The 17388-nt window shown below is 47.3% G+C and overlaps 1 protein-coding gene and 1 long non-coding RNA gene across 4 annotated transcripts in view; one reads left to right on the top strand and one right to left on the bottom strand.

The window, feature by feature from the left end:
* Nucleotides 1-7664, bottom strand: part of LOC127578267 (E3 ubiquitin-protein ligase TRIM33-like) — a 113283-nt gene extending 105619 nt beyond the window's left edge. For both annotated transcript variants that reach the window (XM_052030061.1, XM_052030062.1), the window contains exon 1: nt 6881-7664. In XM_052030061.1, the coding sequence (XP_051886021.1) occupies nt 6881-7148 (268 nt within the window). In that variant the 5' untranslated portion in view covers nt 7149-7664. The remainder of the gene's footprint in view (nt 1-6880) is intronic.
* Nucleotides 1564-7721, top strand: LOC127578268 (uncharacterized). Of its 2 annotated transcripts, none has more exons than XR_007957504.1 (3): nt 1564-1619; nt 3938-3993; nt 7662-7721. It is a non-coding gene; the product is annotated as an uncharacterized LOC127578268 (long non-coding RNA). The 2 variants fall into 2 exon arrangements; XR_007957505.1 differs by having other exon boundaries at nt 1610-1647; nt 7662-7717.
* The last annotated feature ends 9667 nt before the right edge of the window (nt 7722-17388 follow it).

Below are 17388 nucleotides of genomic sequence, written 5' to 3'. Positions count from 1 at the left end.
AATTGGGGGTGCTGAACTGTGCAATCAGTACTATTTTTATAACAGAATGATGCTTGCTCACACAAGCAAATTAGTTGATGTTTGTCTACCAGTTGATCCATTTCCAATAATTACAGGACTCGTCAATCATAATACACAGTGATCTCGACTGAAGGAATTCTGGAAATCTTCAATGGCTTCTGCCAGTCCCTGGCTAGCACAAGATTTTAGGACCTGCAGCAACTCTTTCTTTCCTGTCCTGTCACAGGACAAGCCATTAATTTTTTTTTGTAAAAATGGCAATACTGGAAATAAACTCTTCAATTCCAATTCTGTAGCAGGCTAATTCTCAGACACAATTCTGTTAGGTTTTATTTTTCATGTGGCCTCACTGACAATATCCCCCCTCCTGTCTTAACGTTGATTCAGAATTGATGAGCTGGAGATGAGATTCTTACACAGCAAAGCATCATGGAGGGAAAAAGTTACCGAGATACTTTGTTCCAGGAGGCAATTCACCTCTTAAATTAAGTACTAGTCAGTGGTCAGTCAAAAGGGATAGGAGGATGCAACCACGAGTGAGGTCCGTATTGCAGGAGCATCAGCCCTTGTGCTTGCCCAACAAGTATGGGGCTCTGTGGTACAGGGTCCATTCCACGAAGAAGAGTGAAGGGGAACATGGTAGTAGCAGAAGGGAGCATAGCTGGGGGTAACATATTATTCTCTGCAGCCACGTGAGAGGCCCAAAGGCTAGATTGTCTGCCTGTGCCAGAGTTAAGGAGAGTAAATTGGAGTAGGAGGAGAAACAGCCAACAGTAATGGTCCAAATGGAAATCAATGACTGACAGAACAAAGAAGAGGTTCTGCAGAAGGAACGCAAGCAGCTGCAGCCCACATTAAAAAGCAAATCCACAAAAGGTAATATTCTCTGGATTATTATGAGCCACATGCAAATTGTTATGGAGTCAATAAGGTCAAAAATTTGAATGCGTGGCTCACCGGGGTGTGAGAAAAGTCTGGTGATCAGTGCTGGAACCTTTGTTGTTTGTGATATGTATTAACCACCTGACTGTGAATATAGGAGGTATAATTAGTTAAGTCTGAGGATGACATGAAGGTTAGTGGTGTTGTGGATAGCAAGGAAGGTTGTCTAAGGTACATCAGGATATAGATCAGATGGAAAGCAGAGCATTGGCAGATGGAATTTAATCCCGCTAGGTGCAAGGTGATGCATTTTGGTAAGTCAGATAAAGGGAAATACATGGTAAACGATAGGGCACTAAGGAATGTTAATGAACAGGGGAACCTTCTGGTTCAAGTACATAGTTCTCAGAAAGTGGCAACAAAGATAAATAGAGTGGCAAAGGCGGCAAATGATATGCTTGCCTTCACAGATCAGGGCAGAGACTGTACAAGTTGGGACGTTATGTTGCAACTTTACAAAACACTGGTTGGACCACACTCGCAGTATTTTGTGCAGTTCTGGTCACCGCACTATGGGAAGGATGTGGTTACGTCAGAGAGTGCAGAGGATGTTGTCTGCTTTGGAGGACTTCAGTTATGGGGAGAGATTGGAGAGGCTAGGCATGTTTTCCATGGCGCAGAGCAGACCGAGGAGGTGTACAAGACGCATAGACAGGGTAGATAGTCAGAATCACTTTCTCCATGGTAGGGTATAAGTTTAAAGTGAACGGAAGGACTTTTAAAGGGGATTTGAGGGGAAAGTTCCTTCCCCTACAAAGAGAGTTGTTGATTTCTGGAACAGAGCCAGACGAGGTGGTGGAATCAATCATTACATTTAATAGAAATTTTGATAGGGACAAATGGACAATAATAGAAGCATACAGACCTAATGCAGGCAAAAGGTATTAGTGTAGATGGTTGGCATGGACATGGTAGGCCGAAGGGCCTGTTGCTGTGCTGTACAATGATGGCTTTTTAACACAAGTACTGGGGAGGACAGAGGGCAAGACAGTTGTCATTTGAATCAGAATGGGACCAGTGTCTTGCTGTATCAAAAAATCTAGGCTTCAAATGAAGTGTTAATGCACATGTGTGTAGTGTCTGATGAAGGGTCTCAGAGCTGAAAAGTTAATCTTGTTCCTCCTTCCACAGATGCTGCCTGACCTGTTGAGTATTTCCAGCATTTCCTGTTATTATATAATAATAACCAAAGTCTGTCAGAGAGGAATAGTACTACAAACATAACACTTTGCTTTTTATTAAAAGAGTAGGGAAAATAGTAAAATGGCTCTCTATCTGGCTCCATGTAACATTCAAAACAAGGAAGGTGAATTAATGATGAGAATAGAAATAAATAGGTACTCCCTGACAGCATTTCCAGAGCAACAAACGATCTGCTGGAGGAACTCAACCGATCGAGCAGCATCTGTGGGAGGAAAGGAATTGGCAGTGTTTCAGGTCAAAACCCTGCATCGTAACGTTTCCCCCCCACAGATGCTGCTCGACCCAGTGAGTTCCTCCAGCAGATTGCTTATTGCTCCAGATTCCAGCACCTGCAGTCTCACGTATCTCCTGCCTTTCCAGAGTATGGTTGTAAAGTGACGAAGGTTGGGAATTAAATATTCCAGGATATTCTTTTTTAAAAAAAAAGACAAGCTAAACGGAAAAGCAGAAAATCAGAAAAAATAAAAACTGCAGTGACTGGAAATTTAAAATCAAAACATAAAAGGCTGGATAGAAATACCCAGCAGGTCAGGCTGCATTTTTGGGAAGAGAAACAGTTAATGTTTCAGCTTCATCGGGACTAGTAAAGGATGCGGGGTCTTGACAGTAAAGAATGGGATAAAAGCGGTGGAGAGGAAGGGCTTAGCTCAGAAAATCAACAAGTAGAATCAGTTTGGATAGAGCTAAGAAAATGCAAGGGGCAGGAAACGTTAGGAGGAGTTACGTACAGAGGCCCCGAGAGAGTAGTGGTAATTAAGGGCACAGCATAAATCAGAAAATTAGAGGTGCATGTAACAAGGGTAATATGATAATCATGGGGTATTGCAATCTACACATCGACAAACCAAGTGAGCAGTAAGAGTGCAGAGGAAATATTCACAGCGTGTCAGAGATGGTTGTCTTGATAATATGTGGAGGAACCAACAAGGGATGGGTTAGTTTAGATGTAGCACTGTTAAATATGAAAATGTTAATTATTAACCTGGCAGTTAAGAGGCCTTTAGGGAACAGTGATCCCAATATGATAGAGAGTTTTATGATTAAAAAAAGAAGTGATTTAGTTCAATCTGAAATCTGTGGCCGAAATCCAAATAAAACAGGATGAGGATAGGACAGGATGAGGCATGACCTGGCTTTGGTAGATTGGGAAACTACATTAAAGGCCATGATCATAAACAAGCAAACATTTAAAGAATTAATACAAAGTTTATGATATACATCTCTTTACGACAAAACACCGAGGGAAAAGTGATCCAGCCACGGCTATCAATATAAATTAAAGGCAGTATTAGATCCAGGAAATGGCATTTAATTTGCCAAAAGGCCGAGGATTGGGAAAATTTCAGAAATCAGCAAAAGGGGACCAAGTCATCGATAAGGAAAGGGAAAAGAGAGTACAAGAGTAACCTAACAAGGGACATAAAAGCTTTAACAAATATATAAAAAGGCTGGCTAACCTTAACGTGGATCATTTACCCACTGAGACAGGAGAAATTACATTTGGAATGAGGAAGTGACAGAGAAAATAAATATGTCTGTCTTCAGGAATAAGATTTTAAAAAACCCTGCCAGAAATAGTGGCAGTCCAAGAGCCAGGACATTGTGATGAGTCTTTATAGCTGAGGGCCTTGTGAAAATAAGGAGCTTACAGAAGCAAGTAGTACCATCACTTGTGTCACCTTCTGACAGACATTCCAGTCTGCTCTCTCCTTCCCTCTCCCTTCTCTAGCAACTCCAAACACATTTGATTTCTATTGTTTTTCTATTTCAGGCGGAAGGTCGACAACCTGCAAACAGTGACTCCGGGATACACTTCATCCAGGCCTGGTGAGTTACCCACTTTGAAAGATGCTAAACCCTTTATCACTTCCTCGTTCACCATGTTTATTTTAATCTAACATTTCACACTAGTTTCCCTTAATTGCCACATCAGGATCAGCACCCTCCCCTTCTGTACAGTATTCATCGTCAGTCTCCAAGGATGGGTTGCCCATTCTGTGCTAGTTTGGCCGCAGTCTTGCCCGAGTTATGTTCACACCCTTTAATGTACTTACAAAACATCTTTGGATTTTCTTTGACTATCTGCCTGTACTTTTTTCATATTCTCTTTAATTTCCCTTTTAATATCAACCTTGCACTTTCTATACCCTTCTGCTAATACGAAATAAGTGTCCTTTTTTGCCTCATCCTGCTTCCTATATCCCTCGTCATCCAGGGGACTAGACTTGGCCCTCCCGCCCTTTTTCTTTTGTGGGAACACGTTTATCCTGACCCCACTGAATTACCTTCTTAAATGCATCCCTTTCCTCCAAATGAACCATCAGGAGCTAGTTTTACACAATAAGGCTATGTGCCCAAACTCATCTTTTTAATGCTGCAAGTTTACTTCTGTCCTTACGTGTGTATATTTCAGCTGTTGATATACTGTGTCAGATGATGCGTGAAATTCGCCTGGAACCCAATGATTTGTGTTGCTGCATTGTGGTTAACGTGAGATAACTACACAAAACAAACAGGCTGTAAAAGGACTCTACCTCCCAAGAGGTCCCAGCCGGAGCTAAACATTGATCTTTGGTTGTTTTCTGATTAATTGTGACAGCCCCTTATAGCTTAACACTTTAACATCAAGTTTTTTTTGGCTCATCAGAGACGTTATCATGAATATTAATAAGAAACGCGATCAGACCTCCCGTTGACTTCACTCTGGAGAGACTGGCCAGCCAGCCGCACAAAAGCTCCTCTGTGTTACCTCTGGCTTCTGAGCGCTCTGACCACGATGTCAACGCGCCAAAACACCCCATCCTCCCAAATACCCCTCGGCTACTGTTGGTGTAGGACTTAACCCAGTAGTGGGAGGGAATCACAGCCGGACAAATGCGTGCGGAAAGCAGCTCGGTCCGGAGGGTATACGTGGTAGATGGTGGTGAGAGCCCAGCCCAGTGTGACAGACGGCAGGGTGGCTCCCATTGTCCATGACCGTCTGCACAGAGCCGGCGCGACCGCCGCTGAAGTTAGGGGAGCAGTCAACACCCCGGGGCGGATCACACCGCCTGCAAACAGGGGGGTGGGAGGGGGAGCAGAGCTGGGCAGAAAGCGGGGCTTAAAACGTCAGACGCCAGTGTCAGCTCCAAGTGGGTGCAAACTCACAACCAAAATAAAGTGCTTGCGGCGGCCCCGGCCGGGAGAGCGGGGTTTGGAGGGGAGGGGAGGAAAGGGGGAGGAAAGAGGGAGGGAGGGAGGGGAGGAAAGAGGGAGGGAGGGAGGGGAGGAAAGAGGGAGGGAGGGGAGGAAAGAGGGAGGGAGGGGAGGAAAGAGGGAGGGAGGGAGGGGAGGAAAGAGGGAGGGAGGGAGGGGAGGAAAGAGGGAGGGAGGGAGGGGAGGAAAGAGGGAGGGAGGGAGGGGAGGAAAGAGGGAGGGAGGGAGGGGAGGAAAGAGGGAGGGAAGAGGAAAGAGGGAGGGGAGGACGGAGGGAGGGAGGGGGGGGGGGGGGGAGGGGGGGGGGGGGGGGAGGGGAGGGAGGGGAGGAAAGAGGGAGGGAGGGGAGGAAAGAGGGAGGGAGGGGAGGAAAGAGGGAGGGAGGGGAGGAAAGAGGGAGGGAGGGGAGGAAAGAGGGAGGGAGGGGAGGAAAGAGGGAGGGAGGGGAGGAAAGAGGGAGGGAGGGAGGGGAGGAAAGAGGGAGGGAGGGAGGGAGGGGAGGGAGGGGAGTGAGGGAGGGAGGGGAGGGAGGGGAGGACAGAGGGAGGGCGGGAGGGGAGGAAGGGGGGTGGAGGGAGGGGAGGGAGGGGAGGGAGGAAAGAGGGAGGGGAGGAAAGAGGGAGGGGAGGAAAGAGGGAGGGGAGGAAAGAGGGAGGGGAGGAAAGAGGGAGGGGAGGAAAGAGGGAGGGGAGGAAAGAGGGAGGGGAGGAAAGAGGGAGGGGAGGAAAGAGGGAGGGGAGGAAAGAGGGAGGGAGGAAAGAGGGAGGGGAGGAAAGAGGGAGGGGAGGAAAGAGGGAGGGGAGGAAAGAGGGAGGGGAGGAAAGAGGGAGGGGAGGAAAGAGGGAGGGGAGGAAAGAGGGAGGGGAGGAAAGAGGGAGGGGAGGAAAGAGGGAGGGGAGGAAAGAGGGAGGGGAGGAAAGAGGGAGGGGAGGAAAGAGGGAGGGGAGGAAAGAGGGAGGGGAGGAAAGAGGGAGGGGAGGAAAGAGGGAGGGGAGGAAAGAGGGAGGGGAGGAAAGAGGGAGGGGAGGAAAGAGGGAGGGGAGGAAAGAGGGAGGGAGGGGAGGGGAGGAAAGAGGGAGGGAGGGGAGGGGAGGAAAGAGGGAGGGAGGGGAGGGGAGGAAAGAGGGAGGGAGGGGAGGGGAGGAAAGAGGGAGGGAGGGAGGGAGGGGAGGAAAGAGGGAGGGTAGGAACGGGGGAGGGAGGGAGGGGCGGCCGGAGGGAGGGTGGGAGAGAGGGAGGGGAGGAAAGAGGGAGGGGAGGAAAGAGGGAGGGGAGGAAAGAGGGAGGGGAGGAAAGAGGGAGGGGAGGAAAGAGGGAGGGGAGGAAAGAGGGAGGGGAGGAAAGAGGGAGGGGAGGAAGGACCCGCCTCTGTGTTGAATGGTCCCGGGGAGGGAGCGGCTTGACAAAGGGTTGGACACTAGGCCCGCCGCAAGCCTGGGAGTGGTGGCTGGCTAATCCCGTGCACTGCGCAAGGGGGCCGGGGGGCCGGCAGGAGCTGCTCGGCGGGGCGCGTACTCACTGTGCTGCTGGTGGTGCTGGGGAGAGGCGGGGTCGGCCAGGCTGCCCGAGCCCTGCAGCACCAGGTGCCTCTGGGGCTCGGGCAGGCACCGCTTGCAGAAGGAGTGCAGGCAGGGCAGCAGCTTGGGGTCGCGGCTCTGGAAGTTCTGCTTGCAGACGGCGCAGGTCTCCAGCAGGTTGAGCTGCGCTCCCTCCGCCCTGTCGCCCGGCTCCCTGCTCTCCGCTTCGTTGCCCGTGTTGAGCCCGGGCTCCTGCGGGCTCTCTGCCATCTCACGGCTGCTGCGGCTTCAGGCTGTTCCCATCCGTCCCGCTCTGCCTTCCCGGGGCGGCGGGCTGCCCGCCCGGCTCGTTAATCCATCCACAGAGGCGGCCGCTGCTCCACGCCGGGGCCCTGGGCGCTCAGAGGCAGGCGGCTGTCGGACGCGGGGACTGCTCCATCTCCCGGGCACACGGCGCCAGTGAGGGGCGGCCGAGCCACGTCCGTCCCCGCACGTCACCGGCACCGCATTAATATTAATAACCCGCATCAACAGGCAACACGGCCCCTTCTCTTACTTCAGTGCAACCGGGGCACCTCAGGGCTCCTCCGCGAACCGGCCGTGGCCGTCGACAAGGCTCGGATTTCGGCCGCTGCAACCGGGGGTGGGGGGTACACACTGCACTTTGGGAGCAATAGAGTGGGGGCGGTTGGCTTCTATACATACGAGGAAGTGCACGTACGTGGGATTAGGTTCTGTACTCTGTCTAAAAGTACTTGTTAAATGTCTCCTCTGGCTTGAAAGGACATCTCAAGTGTCTCCCCTGGCTTGAAAGGACATCTCAAGTGTCTCCCCTGGCTTGAAAGGACATCTCAAGTGTCTCCCCTGGCTTGAAAGGACATCTCAAGTGTCTCCCCTGGCTTGAAAGGACATCTCAAGTGTCTCCCCTGGCTTGAAAGGACATCTCAAGTGTCTCCCCTGGCTTGAAAGGACATCTCAAGTGTCTCCCCTGGCTTGAAAGGACATCTCAAGTGTCTCCCCTGGCTTGAAAGGACATCTCAAGTGTCTCCCCTGGCTTGAAAGGACATCTCAAGTGTCTCCTCTGGCTTGAAAGGACATCTCAAGTGTCTCCCCTGGCTTGAAAGGACATCTCAAGTGTCTCCCCTGGCTTGAAAGGACATCTCAAGTGTCTCCTCTGGCTTGAAAGGACATCTCTCAGGGCCATTGACAATGACAGAGGAATCTTCTCACTGGCTTCATTCCTGTAAACCTTCATTTCCAAATGGTTGTTCCCAGCAAACTTATAAAGTGGGTGTTGGGAGAGATTGGCAGTGAGATCAGCGGCTAATCTCCCCGTGGGAACAATGGTCAAATCTGCCAATTCACCGGGGGTGGGGGGAAGTATTTACTCCATCATTGTTACAGTTAGGTAGGGTTTTGGTGGAGCCAAGGTTGGGGTATTATGAATCATTCTCCAGGGCATCAATAGCCAATACCAGAGGATATCCCTTTAAGGTCAAAGGAAGAATGTTCAGGGGAGAGGTCAGAGGTAGGTTTTTTTTACACAGAGAGTGGTAGGTGCCTGGAACGCACTGCCGAGGGTGGTGGTAGAGGCTGATGCAAATAGGGACATTTAAAAGACTCTTAGACAGGCACATGGAAGTAAGTAAAATGGAGGGTTATGGGCTATGCAGGAGGGAAGGGTTAGTTAGACTGATCAGGGAGTAGGTGTTTATATAAATGTCGGCACAGCATGGTGGGTCGAAGGGCCCATACTGTGCTGCACTGTTCTCTGTTGGTCTCCTTACCCGAACATGATTAGCTTGCCATAGGGGAAATGGAGCAGGGATTCAGCAGACTGATTCCTAGGATGGTGGATCAGTCATACAAGGAAACTTCTGAGTAAGCTAGACCTTTGTTCTCTAAGGTATATAAATACATAACAAAATAGGAGTAGTAGGAGGCCATTTGGTCACTCAATTACCCCTCACCCCCGAACATTTCAATGTGATTATGACTGATCTGCCCCAGGCCTCATCTCCTTTACTGTGCCAGTTCCCCATAGTCCTCAATCACCTGATCTTTCAAAACTGTTTCTACCTCCTTTATAAATACCTCCAATAATCCAGCCTCCCTCTGGGTCAGAGAATTCCAGAGATTCACCCCTCCTCTGCACAAAGAAGTTCCTACACACCTCAGTTTTAAATGACCACCCCCTAATCTTGTAACTGTGTCTCCTCGCTTGAGATTCTCCCCCGTCATGTCCCCCTTGTTTTAATAAGATCACCCCTCATTCTTCTAAACTCCAAAGAATATAAATCTAATTTCTTTAGCCACATGATAAGGCAACCCTTTCATCCCGGGAATCAATTTGGTCAATCTTTAGATGCATGGAAGGTAAAACCTCATTGAAACATACAAAATGTATTTTCTTTTACCCCGGCAGAGGAGTTGAAATAAGTTCCAAAGATTCCCCATCCTGAGTAAGAGATTTCTCCTCATTACAGGTCCTCCCCACCTTATGGACACACGACTTATGTATGGCCCCTACATAAGTGTTCGGGAGACCGATGGGGTGGGTTTGCCAGCTGCAGGCATCTTCTGCCATGCGGGAACTCGGTTCACGGCTGCATTTCCGACTTGTGAACTGTTCGGGTTACAAACAATTCATGGGAATGGAGCCCAGCCGTAACCTGGGGAGGACCTGTAATGAGCAGAATTCTCTGACTCAGAGGATGTGGACTCTTTGGAACTTCCTGCCCTCGAAGGCTATAGTTTCTCAGTCTTTGATTACACTTAAAACAGAGCAAAGGTTTCTGGAAATTGGAGAAACCAAATGACATGGGGAATTGGGCAGGAAAATTGTGTCTCAGTAATAGAGCAGTCTCAGGTTCCAGGGGCTGAATGATCTACTCTTGCTTCTTATGCTCCTGTGTAGATCCTTTCAACTGTGGCAACTTTTCAATTCATCCCACCAGCACTTTACGCAGATTTTTCTCTCCCATTTATACAATTCCCCTTTCAAAGTTACTGTTAAATCTGCTTCCAGCACACCTGTATTCATGATTACATTAAAAAGACACACAAAAACCAAAAAACTGCAGATGCTGGAAATCTGAAACAAAAACAGAAAATACTGCAAACACTCAGCAGGTCAGGCAGCAGTTGTGGAGAGAGAGAAACAGGATTAACGTTTCAGGTTAGTTATCTTTCATCAGACCTTGATATTTTTAAAAGTCTCTCCATCTCCACTCTGGTTCTTCAAGCAGATTATCCTGGACTTTTTTCCTTTAATTGGCATGGTTTTGAACACCTGTTAAATCTCCGCTTAACATTCTCTGTACTATGGGGAACAGGTATGGCCTCTCTAGTCCATACACAGAGGTCCCTTGTCACTGGTTTCATTCTGGGAAATCACCCCTGTGGGCCTTGAAATCTTGCCAAAAGTTTTATATGCAGGAAGCTAATAAAGATTCCATGTGAATTCCTTGGTTAGTCTGGCATTGATATGTAAAGAACTGCATCACCTGTTTAACAACAAGGGCCTTTGGAACTGGAGACACAAGAGACTGCAGATGTTGAAATCTGGAGCAAACCAGACAAACTGCTCAGTGGTTCAAGTAGTGTCTTTGGGCGCAGGAATTGTCAACATTTTTGGGTTCTGATCCAGGGTCTTGACCTGAACGTCAACAAATCCTTCCCCTCCCCCCCACCAGAGATGCTGCTTGATCCGCGAGTTCCTCTGGCAGTTTGTTTTTCTTGTGCCTCCAGCAAGTATCAATGGCCTAGAACTTTGATCACATAACACCACATTTGTGTGTGTTATAGATTTTATTTTTTAAGGTAAACATGACCGGGTGATAGTAACACACCTCCTGAAATTAGATCCACATCCTGAGTTCCATAACATCCCAATGTCCACACGATTCACGGGACATCAAACAGCACACAGTCCACGTTTTGAAGTCAGTAGCACCAGAGTCTATCACATGTACGAGGCCCATGAACTCTGAAGCAGGTCATGGCACGAAGATTAAGACACGTTTCTGCATTATTTAAAGGCCATTGCCTGATAGAGAAGGAAGAAAACAGATGAATTGAACTAAGTAGTCACAGCTACTGATTGCCCCTTCTCTCTCACCATCGGAATCCACAAATACTTATCCCTGGATCACCTCCCCGAGTCTCCAGAATCATACCATTAACATCCCTCCATATCGTTTACTTATTATGACACAGAAGGAAGCTATTCGTCCTATTGGGTCCAAGCCAGCTCCCAGCAAAACTATCCCATCAGTTCCAATCCCTCTCTCCTCTCTTTCCTGTACCCAGCTAGAAGAACTAGTTAATGTTTCAGCTCCATAGTCCTTCATCAGAACTGAGAAAGACAAACAAATTAGTCTAGGTAGAGGAATCAGTGGGGGAGGGCGATGGGTGGAACAAAGGGAATTTCTTTTTCCACAGATGCTGCCTAACCTGCTGGTTTTTCAGTGTCTTCTATTTTTAACCATCCCTCCAATCATCTCTCTGACGTCTCTTCCCTCCAATCATCTCTCTGACGTCTCTTCCATTTAATCTTCCCTGGTAAACTCCCCACTCCCACCCTCAGGTCATTTTCACCACCCATCTTTCTGGTATAACCTCCCCACTCCGATCACCACAGCAGAATCATCTCCCCTTTCATGACACACCTGCCTCCAGGGCCACCCCTCCAGTGCACCCCCACAATTATCTCCCCCTCATTAACTAACCCACCTTCAAAATTAACCCTTCACAAACTCCCCTCTGCAACGGCAGGAGATAATGTGAGAAAGGCCATTGTGTGTGTTTAGTTATGCAGGAGTAATTCTAGCTTGTAGTGGTCGCTACCGCGGAATAAAACAAGACTCTACTCGGAGGATTGCCAAACAGAACTGGTTTATTTTCCCGCTTTGCAGGCCCTTTAAGGGAGAATGTTCCCGCCCAAAAACAACCGGCAATGACGTAAGTCCTACGTCATCAGGACTTTCCCGCGCGCGGAAAGACGAGGCCCGCCGCCATCTTGGGCCTCGTCGCTCCGACGCCGCGCGACCCGACTGCCGAGCCGGTTCGCCCGACTAGATGGTGAGTCGCCACAACCTCATCCAAAGTCTTGGGTTTCATGCAAAATAGAATACCCGATTCTAGAGGCCTTGCTCAAAATTGGAGTGGGGTGGGAGTGTGCATGATAAATATAACTTGCATGCACACTGTGCCTTTAACAAAGAAGAAAAAATGACTAAAAGCCTGTTCTGGTATGTAACTTTGTGACTTAGACTGCTGAAGACATAATCACTAATGGCTGGGTCAAGGTAGTAAAGGGTGGATGAGAGGCCAGATAGTTTGTACGGCTGGAGGAAGCCCCAGAGAGAGCGATAGCGAGGCCAAGGACTATGTTAGACATGACAATGAGACTTTCAATTTGGATCAGGAGCCAATGTTGATTGATGAGCATAGAGCTGATGGGTGAAGAGGAAAGGATGGGAGCTTTTATGGATATTATGGATGGTGCTGTTGTAAGGAAAAGAATAGCGAGGGCTAATAACTAGTAAATAAGGATGTGGATTGTGCTAGTGTGGTAACAGGGAGCCGCAGACAAAGCCTACAAGTAGAGGCATGGACTGCGACAGTGACGACACCCAAATTTCAGGAACTTCATTATTTATGTTATAGTGTGCATCCATTGTTGTAATAGAAAATTAGGGATTTACTGTTAACTAAATTAGACTTGTAGATAATCATTTTATTCTGTAATCAAGACCTAGTTTGTTACTTAATTAAGTCTTTCTGTAACCGCCATTCTGTTATCCAAACCTAGTTTTATTGTTAATCAAGTTTCTGTGTAATCTTGTCAGCTGAGAATGTCAAAGCTGTACCAAATTCGCGCTCAAGCAGATCAGCTTTGACAGGTCTCCGGGCACGCACCAGTTTTAATGAATCGCCCGTTATTTTGAACACCAACTCCGTGTGGCCTTTTTGTTTACTCCTACAGCGTTGAATGGGAAGCCAGAGAGGATCGCATTGGAATAGATGGCCCAGAAAGTGGGATTAGCAAAAGGGGTGAATCTGTACAGATGGACGTGGGTAGCCTTTGTACTGGAGAAGATGTAGGGGGTCAGAAGTGCAGCTGCCAGGTGAAATAGGATGCCAAGGTTACAAAACAGGGTCGTGGATGGCTCCTTGCCCTGGAAGACTGGCAACTTAATGCCCATTTATAATAGTGCCCAGACAATCAACAATAGTGCACGGACACCAAAGGTTTCTGTCTGATTTACCCCGTGATAACAGACCACTGATAGCCTCATTGTTATTCCTAATACAAAATCCGAGACTGTGTTTTTGGAAAATGTTGCAGGGGAATGGCGTGCAGATAGCTTGGGATCAATGGATGGGCGGGGAAATTCGAGGTAAAAGTGTAGAAGTATTCTGGCAATTAACATTGTATCCACGCAAGGTCAATCCTATTGCGTGGAGAGGTTTTCCCTGTGCTAACAGATGCTGGGAGTCAAACAAAGAGGGATTGCCACAGAGGAAAAATTGACAGGAGGAAGCAGAACAACATTTTACAAAAGGAAGCAATTCTAGTAAACAGCAAATAAATCAATGGTGTGCTGGACTTGCACTGGTTTGCATTTTATTGCAGCTGCAGGTTTTGTTGGGAGCTGATATGTTGCTGCAGTTTTATAAAGCATTACGGGCTCTGGATCATTCTTTGTGTTGGCAGTTTAATAAATAATCACCAGTGACAGTAAGAGGTACAAAATCTCTGCTGAGTGAGGCAATGATTAGTACACTGCCTTTTCATCTCCATGACCTCGAGATCAGAATCCAGTTCACAATAGTAATCTCCTTCTGACAATTGAGAGGGGGCCCCAGCAGAAATTTTGGGTAATTTCAAGTCAATGGACATTATTAGTCAGTAGCACAAAATCTACTCACAGTTCAAAACTAATTGGCACTAGACTTGAATACTCACTCAGAAATAGTACAAAGGATGATCGTTGTAAAGGTCAGCTGGGGGTAGTTTGCTGCTTGCTATTAAGACACATTATTGGGTCAGTGCATTACTGCATGATAATGACATAGTCTAAATTCAGCGCACTTCATTATGTTGAAACTCAAGTATTTACTCTTCATTATGCGCACTCTTGAGTCTGCAAAACCCTTTATGAAAGTCAAGGCTTAATTTTTGATTATCTGGTGAAGATTTGATTGGGGATTTTTCATTGATTTACACAGATTCTTTTCATGTAGGTTAAGCAGTATTTCCCATAAAAGTTGCATGCAGAATTTAACATCGATGTAGCTGCTGCTTAGCATTAGAGGAAGGACAACAGAGGAAATACAATGTTCTGTTGGAATCTGAGGTTTTAGAAGAAGGATTACAGTTAATCCGGCACACAGGACTTTGGTGGTGACAGACTATTGGATGATATTCCTATTAATAGTCCAAAACACTTTGAATATCCTTTCTATACATGTGACACATTAGAATAATACATTTTCCAGTGAACCAGGTAAGTTTCAAGGGAGCGTAGGAAACACAGCCAGGTGTATTTAAAGGGAGTGTGGGATTCAGCACCCAGTGAGCCAGATATCGAACTGTCAGGATTTCAGATTAATTGGATAGCGGGTAATTGCGATGTTGTGGCCATTACAGAGACTTGGCTGTCAGAGGCAGGAATGGCTGCTGGATGTTCCGGGGTTTGGATATTTCAAAAGGGACAGGGAGGGAGGTAAAAGAGGTGGGGGAGTGGCATTGCTAATCAGGAATAGTATCACAGTTGCAGAAAGGGAGGACAGCCTGGAGGGATCGTCTACTGAGTCAGTGTGGGTGGGAGTCGGAAACAGGAAGGGAGCGATCACTCTATTTGGGAGTATTCTAATAGATCCCCCCCCCCCCCCCCAAAGAGCAACAGAGACACTGAGGAACAGATCGGGAGGCAGATTTTGGAAAGGTGCATATATAACAGGGTTGTTGTTATGGGTGATTTCAACTTCCCTAATATTGATCGACACCTCCTTAGTGCAAAAGGTATGGATGGGGCGGAATTTGTTAGGATTCCTGACATGATATGTATACAGGCCAACTAGAGAAGAGGCTATTTTGGACCTTGTACTAGGCAATGAACCTAGTCAGGCGTCAGATCTCTCGGTGAGTGGGCATTTCGGAGACAGTGACAACTTCCTGACCTTTACCATAGCCTTGGAGGGATAGGATCAGATGCTATGGGAAAGTATTTAATTGGAGGGGGAATTATGATGCTATTAGGCGGGAACTTAAGAGTGTAAATTAGGAGCGAGTGTAAATTAGGAGCAGGTGTACTCAGGGAAATGGAAATATGGAGGTTGTTTCGAGATCACTTGCAGGGGGTTCTGGATAGGTTTGTCCCATTGAGGCAGGAAAAGGATGGTAGGATGAAGGAACCATGGTTGACAGGAGATGTGGAGTATCTAGTGAAGAGGAAAAAAAAGCTTACCTAGGATTTGGGAAGCAAGGATCAGACAGGGCTCTAGAGAGTTACAAGGTAGCCAGGAAGGAACTAGAAGGGGGCATGAGAAGGCTTTGGCAAGTAGGATTAAGGAAAACCCCTACTTGTATGTGAAGAACAGGAGGATGACTAGAGTTAGGGTAGGACCAATTAGGGATAGAGGAGGAAACATGCGCCTGGAGCCGGAGGAGGTAGGGGAGGTCCTTAATGAATACTTTGCTTCAGTATTCACTTGTGAGAGAGACCTTGACACTTGAGGACAGCGTAAGACAGGCTGATAAGCTATAACATGTCAATGTGAAGAAAGAGGATGGGCTGGAACTTTTGAAAAACATTAGGTGGATAAGTCACTGGGGCCAGATGGGATATATCCCAGGATACTATGGGAAGCGAGGGAGGAGATTTCTGAGCCTTTGGCAATGATCTTTGCATCCTCACTGGCCACAGGAGTAGTACCAGATGATTGGAGGGTGGCAAATGTTATTCCTTTGTTCAAGAAAAGGAGTAAGGATAACCCTGGGAATTATAGACCAGTAAGTCTTACTTCAGTGATGGGAAAATTATTGGAAAAGATTCTTAGGGACTGGATTTATGAGCTTTTGGAGAAGCATAGTCAGCATGGCTTTGTGAGGGGCAGGTCATGCCTCATGAGCCTGATTGAATTCTTTGAGGATGTGACAAAGCACATTGATGAAGGTAGAGCAGTGGATGTGCTGTATATGGACCTTAGTAAGGTGTTTGATAAGCTTCCCCATGATAGGCTCATTTCAGAAGGTTGGGAGGCATGGGATCCAGGGAAACGTGGCTGTATGGATTTGGAATTGGCTCGCCCATAGGAGGCACAGGGTGATCGTAGATGGAGCATATTCTGCCTGGAGATCGGTGACCAGTGGTGTTCCACAGGGATCTTTTCTGGGGCCACTGCTCTTTGTGATTTTTAGAAATGACTTGGATGAGGAAGTGGAAGGGTGGGTTATTAAGTTTGCAGATGACACGAAGGTTGGTGGTGTTGTGGATAGTGCAGGAGGTTGTCAAGGGTTACAATGGGACATTGATAGGATGCAAAGCTGGGCTGAGAAGAGGCAGATGGAGTTCAACCCGGGAAAGTGTGAAGCGATTCACTTTGGACGGTCGAATTTGAATGCAGAATACAGGGTTAATGGCAGGATTCTTAACAGTGTGCAGGAAAAGAGGGATCTTGGGGTCCAAGTCCATAGATCCCTCAAAGTTGTCACACAAGTTGATGGGGTTGTTAAGGTGTCTGGTGTGTTAGCCTTCATTTGTCGGGGTATTGAGTTCAAGAGTTGCAAGGTAATGTTGCAGCTCTATAAAGCCCTCATTAGACCACACTTAGAATGTTGTGTTCAGTTCTGGTCGCCTCACTATAGGAAGGATGTGGAAGCTTCAGAAAGGGTGCAGAGGAGATTTACCAGGATACTATCTGGATTGGTGAGCATGTCTTATGAGGATAAGTTGAGTGAGCCAGGGCTTTTCTCTTTGGAGCAAAGGAGGATGAGAGGTGACATGATAGGGGTGTACAAGATGATAAGAGGCATAGATCGAGTGGACAGTCAGGGAGACTTTTTCCCAGGGTGGAAATGGCTTACACGAGGGGGCATAATTTTAAGGTGGTTGGAAGAAAATATGGGGGGCGGGGGGTTGGCGATATCAGAGGTTACTTTTTTTTTTAAAAGAGAGTGGTGGGTTCATGGAACACACTGCCAGGGGTGCTGGCGGAGGCAGATACATTAGGGACATTTAAGAGACTCTTAGATAGGTACATGGATGATAGAAAAATGGAGGGTTATATAGGAGGGAAGGGTTAGATAGATCTTAGAGTAGGTTAAAAGTTGGCACAACATCATGGTCTGAAGGGCCTGTACTGTGCTGTAATCTTCTGTGCTCCATGTTCTAATCAAAGTTTTACTGATGTTGGAATCAGCAGACAGTAATTTCGAAAAGAGCAGATCTCGTGAATGGCTTGAATCTGGAGCAGGCAGTGGAAGAGACAAATCAGAAAG

The sequence above is a fragment of the Pristis pectinata genome, chromosome 15 (assembly GCF_009764475.1).
Source record: "Pristis pectinata isolate sPriPec2 chromosome 15, sPriPec2.1.pri, whole genome shotgun sequence".
Classification (NCBI taxonomy): Eukaryota; Metazoa; Chordata; class Chondrichthyes; order Rhinopristiformes; family Pristidae; genus Pristis; species Pristis pectinata.
This window is presented reverse-complemented; position numbering and strand designations above follow the sequence as displayed.